The 15,552-nt window shown below is 31.9% G+C and overlaps 1 protein-coding gene across 1 annotated transcript in view; it reads left to right on the forward strand.

The window, feature by feature from the left end:
• Positions 1-2,996: 2,996 nt before the first annotated feature.
• Positions 2,997-15,552, forward strand: part of LOC118197115 (uncharacterized) — a 43,548-nt gene continuing 30,992 nt past the window's right edge. Inside the window, exons 1-2 of the mRNA XM_035368608.2 lie at positions 2,997-3,154; positions 12,173-12,228. Coding sequence (XP_035224499.1) covers positions 3,019-3,154; positions 12,173-12,228 — 192 coding nt within the window. The 5' untranslated portion in view covers positions 2,997-3,018. The remainder of the gene's footprint in view (positions 3,155-12,172; positions 12,229-15,552) is intronic.

The following is a 15,552-nucleotide window of genomic DNA, read 5'->3' on the forward strand; positions in this document are numbered from 1 at the left end:
ATGAATGGTTGTAAATCGACGGTTTTGTTTTAAGCAATAAACTGAATAAAATAGTCTTCAAACTGCAGCAAATTTAGTCATACGTGTCGGTATGACATCGCTGAATAAAATTACGCATATGGTCTTCTTAGAGAAAGGTGTACAGGACTGAAATGATTTTCATAACTGAATTAATCACAGATAATAATTTTATGATCTTGAATAATCAAAATTATCTGAGAAATCATTTATGATTCGTTAAGCACCACTGTAAATATTAAGGGCTTATTCTGAGCTTATTCATTTTAAGAGCAATTGTAACAGAAGGATAAACTGTAAAAGTTAATCTTTTTATTCATTCTTATTTCACTTATTGAAAAAAATTTAATTTTCTTAAACTGCGGGGAGTAATTTTTCGCTTTCAGGATGAGGCACTTAAGTCAAATTCTTCTGGTCTACATGAATATTTCTATAAAACATACGTCGAACTATCCACATTGCCACAATTAAAAATTTTACATGAATGTTAATCCACTGAGCTCACTCTGATAAGTAAATGGATCAATGTACAGCATATTTAAAAGAGTTCACGCATTTAGATTGCTTGCTACCCTTTTTAAATCACTGTTTTAAGTATAAATATTATTTGAATGAATGGTTGTAAATCGACGGTTTTGTTTTAAGCAATAAACTGAATAAAATAGTCTTCAAACTGCAGCAAATTTAGTCATACGTGTCGGTATGACATCGCTGAATAAAATTACGCATATGGTCTTCTTAGAGAAAGGTGTACAGGAGTGAAATGATTTTCATAACTGAATTAATCACAGATAATAATTTTATGATCTTGAATAATCAAAATTATCTGAGAAATCATTTATGAAAATTTTGAAACACCGCCTGAAAATACTAATAAGGAAAGTTGCGGATGTAAATTTTCAAATGTAAATGTCTAAAAATTATCCTTTGCACTATAGAAGCATGCATACGGAAGAAAAGACAATAAATTCTCGTTTTCAGAAATGTTAAAAATCAAAAATTTGTATTAAACCCAATTAATTTATCTCTAAAATTACTTTTTTGAACTTCTTTCCATTTGGCAATTATTTGTGTCAGTGATTTTAAAACTTTGTCGACTCATAAAACCCGTAAAACCATAACTCGTTTCTTGGGATTCGTATCGTATTCAGAAAAGTAAATGTTAAGAAAGCATTGAATTGATTGATGATGTTGTGTGTACACTTCAGATGGAAAATAAAAACGAAATCTTTATTTCATTATTATTTTCACTGGCCAGTTTTAACACAAATTTTATAAGTGTGCTTACAAATTTATTAATGACTGCTGTGTTATAAATAAATGACTGCTGTGTCTAGGAATAAATAGATAAGAATGTATTGCTTACTTTTCTTAATTTTCTTTCTATACCATGGTAAAATATTGTATTTAATTAGGTAGCTTACCTTTCGTCCTAATCATAGTGAAATGAGTTCTTATCAGAACATACTCATACTAAATATTTACTTAACCATATTCACACCAGATATTCTTAAAATCTATCTTAAAATATAAGGATATAAAATGTATCCCAAAATATAAGGATATAAAGTCTTATTTTCGAGTAAAGATATATCTCAAGTCCTTGGAGGGCTATATTAACATTTAAAACTGTGATATGTTTGCTAAATAGCAATTTGCAATTACACTTCCTGGCGAACAGTTGGCTCTCACAGCTGGATACAAAAAATAATGTCAAAGAGACCCCGACATTTACCTGTTTTTATGCTTTATATTTAAGGGAACTCTGGAAATGCTTCAACTTCCGCGCAAACAGACTGAGAAAATAATTCTTTACTGTTGTCCCGTAAATTGTAAGAGTCTTGTAGTAAGTCAGTGTAAGTTATTTTATAGAAACTATTAGGCTTTTCGAAGTAAAAAGTTTAAAAATCAATTATACCCTCGCTAGGATTCAAACTTCAGATATTCCGATTGCCAGACGAACATACTACCACTTACGCCATGTTAATACGAAATGAAAAAATCAAAAATTAATAATTTGCTTTATTTGTGTTTGACTGAATAGAATTGTACTTATAAAAATAGATCTACTTTATATTAATGTAAGTAATAATAAAAGAAATAAAAATATAATTTAATTAATTATTTTAGATATTTAGCTTTGCAATTCAGGTGATAGTAAAAAATTCTTCGGAATTTTGATTTTGGCTTGCAGAATCCTTATGAGTTACGTTGCATTCCCAAATTTCGTAGAACATAGCTGAAGACCACTAGCTTATATCACACAAAAGTCAAGATTGCGACGGATTTTTCAAGGCTTGTTTTGCATATTACAGTCTCCCAAAATTGTCTTTGTTAGGAACCGGTAACAACTTATTAATTAAGATTTTTCTGTAGAAGACCTTTTAACTTAAACATTCAATTTTGTTTTATTTTAATTAAAAGAATTTATCACGCGAATGAATAATTTTAGCAGTCTGAAAATATACCTTGCTTGAAACTGAAAATACAAGACCAACTGTTCCAGAGAAATGGTCTTGCGATCTTTGAAAACCGGTCTGTAGTTATATGTTAGATACAATATCAATTATTTTGAACTTGCCCGTTTTCCTATATGTATGGGAAATCAAGACGTTGCGCCATAACTTTAAAATAACTCAGATATAGAACATACTTAATTCTCGGTTAATTAAAGGTAATTAAAATAAACCCAACTAATTGCAAGCTCTTTGTAGCTTCGAATATTTAATTTTAATTATCAGACATTCACTTTCATCAAATGTTAGTTTAGAGAAGGGAAAAAATCGTTTGCTGTATCTAGTTCAAATATGTTTTTCAGAATCTTCCATGTATTACACAAACTTTAATCCGTAAATCTCTACAGATTAAGTCATTTGTAAGTATTATCTGATGTCATTTCGCATTCTTTTTCTTCGAACTTAATTACTGGACTTTTAGAACCATATATTATTGCTGTTGCAAGAAGGTGAAAGGTATATAAGCGCATTCTAAAAGTCTTCCATGACTTGTGATTTTTCCAGGCACTTAGTGATCATGTTTCTAATCAGACTAAACACTTTATCAATTTGTTTTGCATTGTTCACTGCAATTATTTGCCAAGAATATGATTTTGCGGCAGAGATAACGCGACAATGCCGTAAGTACATTGTATATTTAATTATAACGTCTTAATTTTGGTATAAGTTGCTTATTTTATCAAAAAAAAAAAAAAAAAAAAAAAAAAAAAAAAAAAAAAAAACTATTTAATGTAAGGCGTTTTGTAAAATATTTGGGCAAAAGATAAATTAGTTAACATGTATGATACTTCCTTTTATTCAACTTACAGGTACCTTTAGCCGCTGTCTGAATTCTGGATTATATCTTTGTCTTTATGCATACTATGTTTGTCTGCTTAGCTATCGTTTTGCACATGATACCCCGTATGTAACATAAATATATCAACCAGTTTATTCCATGTAAAAGTCTTCCTCGTAAGCTGACTTTTCAAACCGTATCTACCTAATTTCGCAAGCGGATACTATGTAAAAGACCACTAATCTCTCAAAAATAGAAAATGCCTTATTTTAAAAATATCTTATATAATTTTTAAACATATATTTATGAAAAAGCTAACAATAAAAATCCCTAGCGATTCTCAAAAGATTATTCTGAATAACATATACCCATTAGAAGTGTCTTTAACAATTACAATAACGGTATAAATGCTTATAAAAATTATCAGTTAGCTTTATTTTATCAAACAGTTACTCTATTAAAAATAATAATAAAGCTAAAAACGTGATATGAATATGCATATTTCTTTTAAATTACGCCGTTTATTTTATTATATTGCTATATTTTAGAAGTAAATTAAACACCTCATTCTACAAGGGATAGATACCAATGGCTCTTAAATTGGGCGATTAGCGAGCTCATGAGTGGACAATGTTAATGTCATGGCAGGGATAACATAGTTTTGGCTTACTTTATGATGACAAAGCACAATAGGGCTGCTATCTGCCTAAGGGGAGAGGTGCCTTTCTGGAGGAGTAAGGGAAACTGGCTCGTATACACGTTACACATGGGGAAAACCACGATTATAATCGAACCCATGTCAGAACTACTAGTATGCAGCTATTTTACTGCCGGTTCGCTGGTGGGATTAGTGTTAAAAATAGGAGTAGAACTTCTTGAAAAATTTAAAGTACCTTAGGTAAAAACCAAACTTGAATTTTTAGATTACCGCATTACACTAGTTCTTAACAATGCAACTTAAAATGGTATTAAAAATAATAAAACGAGACCAATTTTTGCAGTAAAGAACGTAAATACTTTAAGAAAGTATTCATAGCAAATCCTGTATTAAACTACTATGCTACAATAATTCAAAAATAGAAAATAACTTATTCGCAAATTATAAACTTGGAATTATTTAAAAAATAATTTAGATAAAATTAATGTAACAACATTTGATCTAGCATGATGATAGCACACGTTATATACATATATTGTAAAAGTTCAGTTTCGTTAAGTTTCGTATTCAGCTTTCAATAGAAGATTACGTACTAATTCAGAAGTCAAACAACAAAAATCAGCGTTAATTTACAAAATTTTCACAGGACTAGTTTCGATGGTTTTACCGAACCATCATCTTCAGCTGCAAAACCGCAAATGCGGTTTTGCAGCTGTCATTTGCGGTTTTGCAGCTGAAGATGATGGTTCGGTAAAACCATCGAAACTAGTCCTGTGAAAATTTTGTAAATTAACGCTGATTTTTGTTGTTTGACTTCTGAATTAGTATTTATTCGGCGTGTTATTGTGTCTTAAGATTACGTAATTGATAAGAAGGAAATATTCTGCAGTTTCGTATAATTACGTACGAAATGCAGTGCATCGTATATAATTAATGCAGCGCTTCCTAAAATTTTTTCAGTCGCGGCCCCTTTTTATCACTGAGGTTTTTTTTTTTTTTTTTTTTTTTTTTTCCCCGATCCAGGACCCCATAATATTTACGAAAATTTTGTGGGACTCCATAAACATTGCGCAAATCCGACACACGCCTGAGTGAAACTGTCAATTGTTTTCACTTGTACTGTAATATATTATTGTGGTTTTAGGTTATTAACTTTAGTTTCTAATTTTAAGATATAGAACAATGTGAAAATTTTAAATAAGTAACAGACGAAATGACAGCGTTACGTACAAAGCAAGTAAAATGAACGTTTATAACGTTTATATTATAAAAGGAATGCATCGAAATGTTTTCGTTTTCTCTTTTCTTTGTCTGTATTACCTTTTCTTTATATAGTTTCAGGTACATTGTGTAGAAATATTTGGTAATTGTAAAATTATTATAATAAGTCAAAAAAATCTCAAAACTGCTAAAATTTTTGGCGACACCTCCTGCTGCAGGTCCCACGACCCCCATGGGGGTCGCGACCTACACTTTAAGAAACTCTAACATAATGCAAAGCGTAATAATATTAGTCAACAGATATCAAAAATAAAATCATTTTTTATTTCTTCTGTAAATGTAAGTTTTTTGTAGCTTGTACAAGACATCAGAGATGCACAACAGTTTAATTTTATAAAGTTCGTAGCTAGCCTTTACTAAATTCTAAAACAAATAATCTATAAAACTTAAAATCTGTAATTCGAGATGCAGTGGCAAAACTGAACATAAATTTGTGTTTATATAAGCGTACTTTTTTGTAAATTTCGGAATTTAGGTAGTACTTGGTTTATTTTAATTCATGAATGAGTTTCCGATATTTTGCCTTTCACTTTCAAAATAATTAACTAATTGAAAACTGTTAAATATTTATTAAATTATAACTTGAACGGATTAAAAAATCTAGGAAAGCTAAATGTATACCAGTTGTACGATGTTTATAAATTTTCCTATCTGTAATTACTCATTGATTATTTAAAATGAATAGGACCGAAAGAGATTCGGACAATTAATTTTCATACTGAGAAAAAAAATGACTATTTTAAGTAAACACTTGAATATTGCATTCATCATTAACTTATTAACATTAAAGTGGAATATTTATTTTAGTAATTTATAAAATTCGGAGCATAAAATTTTCTGAGTGTAATGAAGGGTAAAACAAAAGGTAAAATAAAATCTAGAAGCACTCAGATTTTATATTACGCCCAAAAGGAATTTTTTAACGTTTTGTGTGTTACCTATATTTACTGAATATCATGTTCTTCGCCCGTAAATCGCATACATTTGAAAACAGCATATCTTTAGAATTTTCGCACTGGAGATAAAACTGTTATTTTCTGTACAGTGCTCTCTCTGAACTCGTTGAGTTTGTTAATCAAAAATTCGTTAATGTTTTACAAAATATGAAATAGATTAAAACAAATTCGAAATTGAGCCGTCCACATGTCCATGTTCGGGTTGAGGATTACATTATTCAAAATTTGATGTCTCTAGATACTGTCGTTTTTGTCACAGTGCGAGAAACATACATGTATTCATGCAGATTCTTCATTATTTAATTTCTTTACATATATAACAGGGCGATAATATTTGGTAACAACAATTTGCAAGGAGACACGGACATTTATAGTAAAACAGCGCAAAATGCCGCTTCGAAACTAACAGCCTTTCTAGGCTACCGCTCCTTTGGGCTAATAAATTAAATTAACAGTACATAAAAAAAAATCTTATGCAGAACTAAAAATAAATTTAAAAAATAATCACTATAAAATACAAGCAAAATTAATTATTACGGTTAAATACAATTTTAATATTAGAATTAAATGTATAAAAATTATTAAGGAGTCAAAAGTGTTTTATCACTATGATGTATTATGAAATATAATTGAAATAAAATTCCTTTATAGAAATTATGCTATAATATTCATCTATAATTTTAAAAAAGCAGCACAATTTAGAATTTTAAACAAAACTTTCAAAAATTCGTTTTTAAATATTTTAGTATTTTTACTTATTTACACCAATAAAAAGCATAAAAATTGCAAGAGAAAATTGCTTGTTTGAAATTTTCTATTAGTTCAAATTTAAAATATTATTTTCTAAAAGAAGTAGTTACAAATTTCCTTACAGCATAGGAAAAGCTAAAAAAAAATCCAGCCCTGAAAGCATGCAATAGCTTTATAATTATTTGGAACGTTAATTATGCTTGATAAATATGTTAAATTTTTAAAAATCAATCTCAATTTCAAAAATAAAAATATGGAGAAATTCTAATTTGTGAAATGAGGCGCTACAACCAGCTTTTTCTTGACAATTATACACGCTGCAATAGGCAACCACTGTTAAATTTCTGCAAGTCGTCCCTACTCCTTCGGATGTGATCAAGGTGACAGCCGAAAACGCCTCAGACGAGGGAGAAAACCCATTTGTGTTAGTCTATTTCTTATAAGGTCCATGTTCGACATCCAGTGACGTCACATGCGGTCGCGTGCTTTTTTCAATGTCAGAATATGATCTTATATAATAATAAATGTATAGCAATGCTATTATTGTTCATATTTCGTAACACTTGCAAATTTTTTGTTAGCAAACTCTACGATTTCAAAGCGAGCAGTGGCAATACTTTTCGAAATAAAGCAGATTTTTATCTCCAGCGCGCGAGACTGTTGCTACTCGGAAAAATGAGTGCGAAATTTAGCGTTTTCAGAATTTTTAATTAATATCTCGGCTGACTAAAGTCGAACGAAGATGAGAATGGTCGAAATGACTTCCCACGAATTTTGGGAAATCCGGCAATAACCTCTTTCGAAACTCAACTTCCGGCCGTTCTGGAGTAGATGATGTTACAAACAGACAGCTCTGGCTCTCAGACTTCAGTAGTATCACAAATACTTGATCTGCCAGGAAGCTGTTATAATTTTCTGTGCCTGTTTCAGATTTCGATAAATTATAAAAATTGAATAAATAAATAAATGGAAATAAGAATAAAAAACTAAAGTCAAGAGCTTGTAGTGCATCTCAAGCAAATTTTTGCCATTCTGCGGGAAAATTTCGATGGGATCCTACAAGATCTTAATAATACACTGTAGTTATAATTAAAGGCATTCTGTTCAAACCCCTGTAGAACCCATTCTGCCTATCGGATTTTGATGAAACGTGGTCTATACGTCATATGGACTATGAGGAAAAGATTTCTGCAATAAAAATTTTGTTCAAATTTTGACCACCAGATGGCATTTTTCAAAATTTCCTTAAGCAAATTAGTCAAACCTATAAAAACACTCATAGAGACTTGTAGTTAGAGCCAGAAAGTCATTCTGTGTGCCTTTGTTGTCGTTAATCATGCCGTTACAGAAGAAAGATCGAACTTTACTATTTTATCAGAACGGCAGCAATAACTTAGCTGATTGCGTGAGTACCGTCGTTCAAAGGGATTGCGAAAAAGGCCCATTTGAAGAAGATGATTATGAAATTTGAAGAGACTGGAGACTTAGGTGTGCTTCCAGAAAGAAGGCGGAAACCGACTGAGAATGAAACTGTGGAAGAAGCCTCTACTGCTGTGGTTGCAAGAGCCTCCAGTTCCCGCTATTCTTCAGCAAGTGCTCGATCGGTGTCACGTTAAGTTGGCAATTCCTTGGTCGACAATACAAAAAATTCTGCAATCCATTTTAGAATGGTATCCGTATAAGATCCACTTGGTGTAAAATCTGCAACCTCAAGACCACTTAACACACTCTGAATTTGCTTGCCGATTTTTGGCGAGAATGGTTGTCGATGTCGCGTGGCCTTGGAAAATTCTATGGTCAGATAAGGCGCACTTTTCTTTAGATGGAGCTGTGAATAATCAAAATTGTCGCATATGGATCACCTCCTAATGTCCTGCACTAACAACCAATGCATTCTGATTATGTGACTGCATGGTGTGGATTTGCTGCTGATTGTATACTCGGATGGTTTTTCTTTGAAAATCTCACTCCTCTGTCACGAGTGCACGGTACAGTGAACTCCTTCGACAGAAAGTCATTCCTGCTTTATAGGAACTGCAATGTTTCCAGACCACTGTCTTCATGCAAGATGGAGTAACTCCCCACATTGGACGCCAAATCAAAGAACTACTTCGTGCCTAACTTTGGCGAGAATCGTGTAATATCCAGAGCTTTTCCGGATGCCTAGCCTCCTCGTTCACCCGACTAAAATCTCTGCGATACCTGGTTGTGGGGATTCTTAAAAGACCGTGTTTATGGAAGAGGAATTAGGACTTTACTGAGTTAAAAGCCAGCATTACTCGCCATCTTGCTGAAATCCTTCGAGAATTACTTCGCGCTACCATTGAGCATGCTATAATTCGCTGTCAACACTTAATTGATGTCAATGTAGCACACATTGAGCACATTCTGTAACTGAATAAATTTTAATGATTCTGATAGATTTTTTATCCTTATGTAGGCGCCACAATTCCCCTTGGTGTATAAAATTTGAACTATTCTTTTATAATAGAAATCGTTTCCCCGTGGTCCATATAACATATATACCAAATTTCATAAAAATTCAATAAGTAGAACAGGTTCTAGAGGAGTCTGAATAGGGTCACTTTAATTATAACAAACCTGTATTTCAGAAGAGAATTTTTGGTTTTACAGTTATTTTGTAGAGTCTCTCTTTTTGGGAGCATTCACAGTACACCCTGCGTAGAAGACTGCGTAGCGAATTCTCGCTATGTGTTTGAAGAACAAATACTGCAGAAGAACGTTTTAAATAACCTTTTTATTTGAGCTAAATTTAACAAGATGCACTCACTGGGTGCTCATAATTCACCACCACTTTGCTGTTAAATAAAATTGAACAGAAAATAAAAATGTAAAATCACAATAAATTGGGATGGCTAAACGACTGGCTCTTTATTTATCTAAAGCGCTAAATCGTCTGCACACAGCAAAGCCGAGCCTAGAATATCAATATAATCTGAAAAGGGTGGCTAACACCAAATGGAGAGCTATCTCAGTCACGCAAAAGCATAAACTCGGAATTAATTCCGCTACTACTCCTCACGAACTCTTGAAACCGCATCTTAAATACTGCTTCTGACAGAGTAGAAACGAAGAAGGTGAAATCCTGGCAGTGGACATGCAATACCACAACGGCAAGGGATGACAGACACCTTATCCGCATGGTTGTGACGGATGGTACAGCGTCCCCTCGTGTGTTAGCACAACGTTGGAGTAGTCTGCTACAGCAAGGACTGAGTGTAAGGGTTCCTCCACGTAGGATTCCCCGGTCACTGAATCACAGATGCCTCCGACTTCAGTGGGCAAGGCAGTAAGGTTCGTGGCGTGCACTGTGGTAACAAGCTGTTTTCTTCGATGAATCTCTCTACAGTCTGGCGTACAGTGATGGAAGTGTACGTGTCAAACAATATAAGGAGGAACGTCTGCTCTCATAGTGTGTTATCCAGCGTTATACCGCACAAACGCCTGGCATTATGATGTGGGGTGCTATTGGGTATAATTATCGATCTCATCTAGTGCAGATTGTGGGTAGCCTCAACAGTGATCACTACATTAAGGGAAGCTGTGAAACCAGGAGTCCTCCTCATTCTTCGACGCATTTCGGGCGCTGTATTTCAGCAGGATAATGCCCGTGCACGAGCCTTCTTTAAGGCACAATAGGTTTCGCTTCTTCCATGGCCTGCTTATTCCCCGACTATGTCGCCCATTGAGCAGTCTGGGATTTCATCGGCTGGGGACTCGCTCACATGGCTGGTGAGGCACATATTAAAACTGAACTTTGGTGTCAAGTCGAAGCCATATGTAATGCCTTTCCCCATGATTACATTAAATTTGATCGTTTATTTGTAACTCTATCAATAACATGTGGAATAAATTTTATTCATTTCCGACAATTCCTTCATAATGCTGCATTTTTCACAAATATTAGTGTGTTCGTATATTCACAGTGCCATTCACTGACTGTTAAAAACATAATGCAAATAACCGATAAAATCCTTGAAGCCGATTTCATGCTCTCGTTGAAATTAATATGGCTGCAGGGAGATTTCACATAATTTTAAAAGTATACTTCTAAACTAAAATGCCTATTGTCTCATGTAAGAAGAAATGACATTCACTCGCGTATTGCTAATTGCTATAATACGTCAGTCTGTACCTTAATAGCAAAAGGGCATATATCCAGACTACAAGTAAGAAAGAAAAACTACTTAAGTTTCGACTATATTTTGAATCATATGTCAGATTGAATTAAACTAACAGTTTTAAATTCTAAAAAACTATCAATACTAAAAAAGGTATTTCTTCAAGGGCTAATTTTTTCCTTAAAACCTAAAGGTTATGGAATATTATTTTTAATTTTAATGAATATATCAACTGGGACATTTTTATAACTTTTTTTTTTATTTCAATATGCGAAATATGTTGGTATTTCGAGATTGAGTTGGAAAGGAATAATTAACTGAAACAAAGCATGAGAGAACTATTTGCCTACAAACATAAACCCTGAAGAGCTCCGTAAGTGAAAATGAGTTTTGTTAATGTTATACCTGCGTTTAAGCCATAAAAACACCCATGCAACGAGCATGTTAGTTAAATTCGAACTTGAATCGAATTATAGGGTTCGGCGGTAGCACTCACTTGACCATTGGTATGCTGGTTTCTTGAGATTAGGCTAACTTAGATTGTAACTGTGGAAGTATAATATGTGTAATTTAAAATAGTGGAAGGACACAAAGACGCCGTCACATTGAAATCATCAGTTTTCCAACGACAAAAATCATGATTTGAATACGACTGGTGCAAAAACTACTGGATACTGGTTTTTTTCCACAAAGGCTCGCAGATTTATGAGATTAAAGAAAATCTTGGTATATCCGAAACAAATTAATTTTCAATGATACTTGGGGGAATGAGATGGACGCATAAGAAATTTTATGGGTCTCTGCATCCGTAACATAAGTACATCAGCCAGTTCATTAAGAAAGTGCTCACACATTCTACATTGTTCTAACTCATACTATACATGTTATAAACATTTTGAATGAGAAATGTGTTTTATAATTGTATAATCATATTCTCAGTTACAATACTGTTGATTTCAATTAATTTATTTATGAATAGAAATTTAAATTTACAACATAAAATATTCTCATTTGTCATATTTATCAAAGTTAAACATCTCTTTAAATCTGCACTTTTTTTTTTTTTTTTTCAGTGGTGCCTGATCCTGTGGGACTGCTAGATTGTGTGGAAAACAAAGTCACTCTTCCTGTAAGTAAATCAAAGACAAAAAAAAAAAAACGATTTTCCTGTTGATAATTATTTATGATTTTTACCATTTAGATTACGTATTGCTGATACGGCACGAAAACCAGGAATGCACACACAAGCTACAAGTGTCATTTCTGAAAAAAAAAAAAAAAAAAAAAAAAAAAAAAAAAGGGGAGAGAGAGAGAAAGAGAAAGAAAGAAAAAAAGAACTGATAAAGACCAAGATAATTTACAAAAAATTGAGATATAACTTTAGTATAATATTTCTGACCGTTCGATCGGTATACTAGTCAGCATAGAATTTGACCCTTGTCTTCCTTTAGTTTTTATCCACGCCTAGGGGCCAAAATTCCAGTTATGAGATAAAGCATGGATATTTTCTATTGTTTTGCTGGATGACAACATTCAGAATTTGCGGTGTAAGAACCCTCTCCGAGAGTCTGATGGTAAAAGAAGAGAGATTCGAGATTCATGGACTTTATTCTGTAGCTTGATAAAAAATCTAGGACGGAATTCAGAAAAATCGTACTACCACTACTTTTACTTGAGATGTAACTCATTAATAAGAACGACACAAAATTATTCCCAAGTATAGCTCATATACTTAATGCTACATATTTTCATATGCTTTCTTTATAATATTACTCTGCTAAGGCCGAGATAATGGTAACAGTTCTTGGTATTTTCCATGTTACTGACTGCAAGGTAGACATGCCAGGTTTTTTACAATCATCAGAGCAGACTGACAACATTTATAACTTCCAAACTAAATATAGTGCTTTTTATAAATTTTTAGAGTTCTAGTACGTATATCGCCAGATCTAGACTTCCTTTCTTCCGAGTAAAAACAATAAAAATAACATAAAAGATTTAGACAGATGAATTTTTACCTCAACTTGAACGCAGTAGGTTTTACATTTTCTCTACTCATTCACTCTACCAAAATAGTTAACATAAATATTGATTACTACTTTTGACTATTATTTCGTTTTCTACTTTTATCACTAGTAAATAAAATGATCATGAAGTTTTACGGTGTTATAAGAGGCACAAACTGAAACTAGCTGACCAGCTGACCGTGTTGAGTTTTTAGACATAGAGAATATATATCCAGGGGCATGAGTGAAACATATAAGCTCTTCTGAAATTAGTTACGATTAAACTGAGATTCGAGAAAGAGAAATTAACATATTTAAGGGTGAATTATTTGTCGATCGATATTAAGTTTCCCCGTAAAGTTTCAAACGAACATATTTCAGACTGTGTTTTAAAAAGTTCAACGATTTTGAACTTTAAAGGAAATTATTTTTACATTATTTATTTTGAATTTTCCAACTCTCGCTGAAGAAAACAATTAATGAGATCTTAATGGAGAGTACTACCTATTGAGAACTGCAGAAAAATGCTGCTGGGGAACAAATATTTCCTAATTGAACATTATTAGTAAAGCAATAGTGTAGCTTCCTCATTCATGAAAAGTAAATGCATGAATATTTTAGTAATATAACAATAGCAATAAATATGAATAAAATAAGTAAAATGACTTGTTTTCCCATAAGAAAAATTAGAACATTCATCAACAACAGGTTTATTATTTCTTAATTCTGAATGAAGAAATCATAAACGTGTTAAAATTAATGAATGAATTTAACCGTAAAGACGTTATTTTGTCCTAACCAATTATTTTTATTTTAAGAAACCTTCCTTTCCCTTCTGATTTCAAATTCCTCAGGAAGGCAAATTTGAATGATGCATATGCAAATATACATGAGTTCGGAAATAGTATTTAAATATCAGATTTTAAGTATCAGATTTTAAGAGTTCGCAGTAGGAGAGTTAGTTCCGAATTTATGCCCCATGCTTGAAGTAGCTCTGTAACTGAATATTTTTTGTGCTAGCCACTTACTTTGGATTATATTAATACTCTAGGCTCGGCTTTGTCGTGCGCAGCGATTAAGCGGTTTAGATTGAAGGGGAAACGGTCGTATAGCTAAAATTTAATTCACTGTGATTGTACACTGCTAAAAAAAAAAAAAAAAAAAAAAAAAAAAAAAAAAAAAAAGGGACAGTGCTATATCTCCCGTTCTACTGGGGCGATTGACAAAATTCAAACTACGTTTTTCATGTCTCGAAAGCGCGACTTAGGATATATATTAGATTTATATATAGTACTATTCTAACATAGGTATTTTGACACAAAATCGGACTTTTTCTGAAATAACATACCAATTTTTTTACATATTTCGATTCTACGACTCAAATTATGCCAGAATACCAAGTTTTGTAAAAATCGTACGAATAGTTTTTAAAATATTAGCTCTCAAAATTTTAGCTCCTCAATGTTAATTGAATTTGGCAAATATTTATTAATATCTCTTTTTTTTTATTAAACTTTTTTGATTTTTTCTCTCACATTTCGAAATTTTGGTTCATTCCAAATAAAATTTACCCATTTTTTGCGTTTTATTTTTTAAATTTTTATTTTTAAATAATTTCTATAGATTTTTCGAAAAAAATTTTGAATTATAACCTATAAAATTTTTATCATCATCTTAAAGTAGGTGTATTTTTAAGCATATCTGCAAAAAATTAGACTTTTTTACTCAAAATTTTCTAAGATATACACGAATTTACATAATTTCGCGTTTTGAAATTTGGCACCTTTTTTTTGAGCGATAATAACGCCAAATGTGGTCTATGGATTTTTGTTACACTGAATTGCCACAGCTATTTTTTAACCTTAAACTTCAAGTAAAATTTTACGGAGAATTAATTATATGACATTTTTTCCCTCAATGATGCGTAATAAATATTTATTAATACTATATGAAAGGCTATTTTTTTAAATTATAGATGATATTATTCAAATTTTTAACTATTTTTTTTTTTAATTTCTCTCGTATCTTTTCTTTTTTTAAAAAATTTAAGAGTAAGTTTTTGTAAGAGTAAATTTTTACCTTCGGCGTTTTATCGTCTGCTACTTTACTTCGTTTAAATCGAATTGTCTAAAACTGAGAATTTTCGTTTGATATTTATTTGAATTTTATGACATTAACTGCATAATTTATTTCTAAACAAACTATTGCTTTTGAAGTGGCTGAAAGGGCGGCTGATCCTATTATCCATATTTTTAAAGCACAATATATTTTTATAGAAACATAATATTTAGAATAATCATTTTTTATAAAAGTCAAATTATATATAAACGTACAACCCTCTAGAGACTGAATTAATGGAAGTTCAATGGTTATGTAGAAATGATCTGCAGCTACTTAAAGGCTGGATAAGTCAGCAGATTCTGTGGACAAGTAAGAATAATTATATA

This window comes from Stegodyphus dumicola, chromosome 7 (assembly GCF_044657685.1).
Source record: "Stegodyphus dumicola isolate Sdum_Otavi_A_Nest chromosome 7, ASM4465768v1".
NCBI lineage: Eukaryota > Metazoa > Arthropoda > Arachnida > Araneae > Eresidae > Stegodyphus > Stegodyphus dumicola.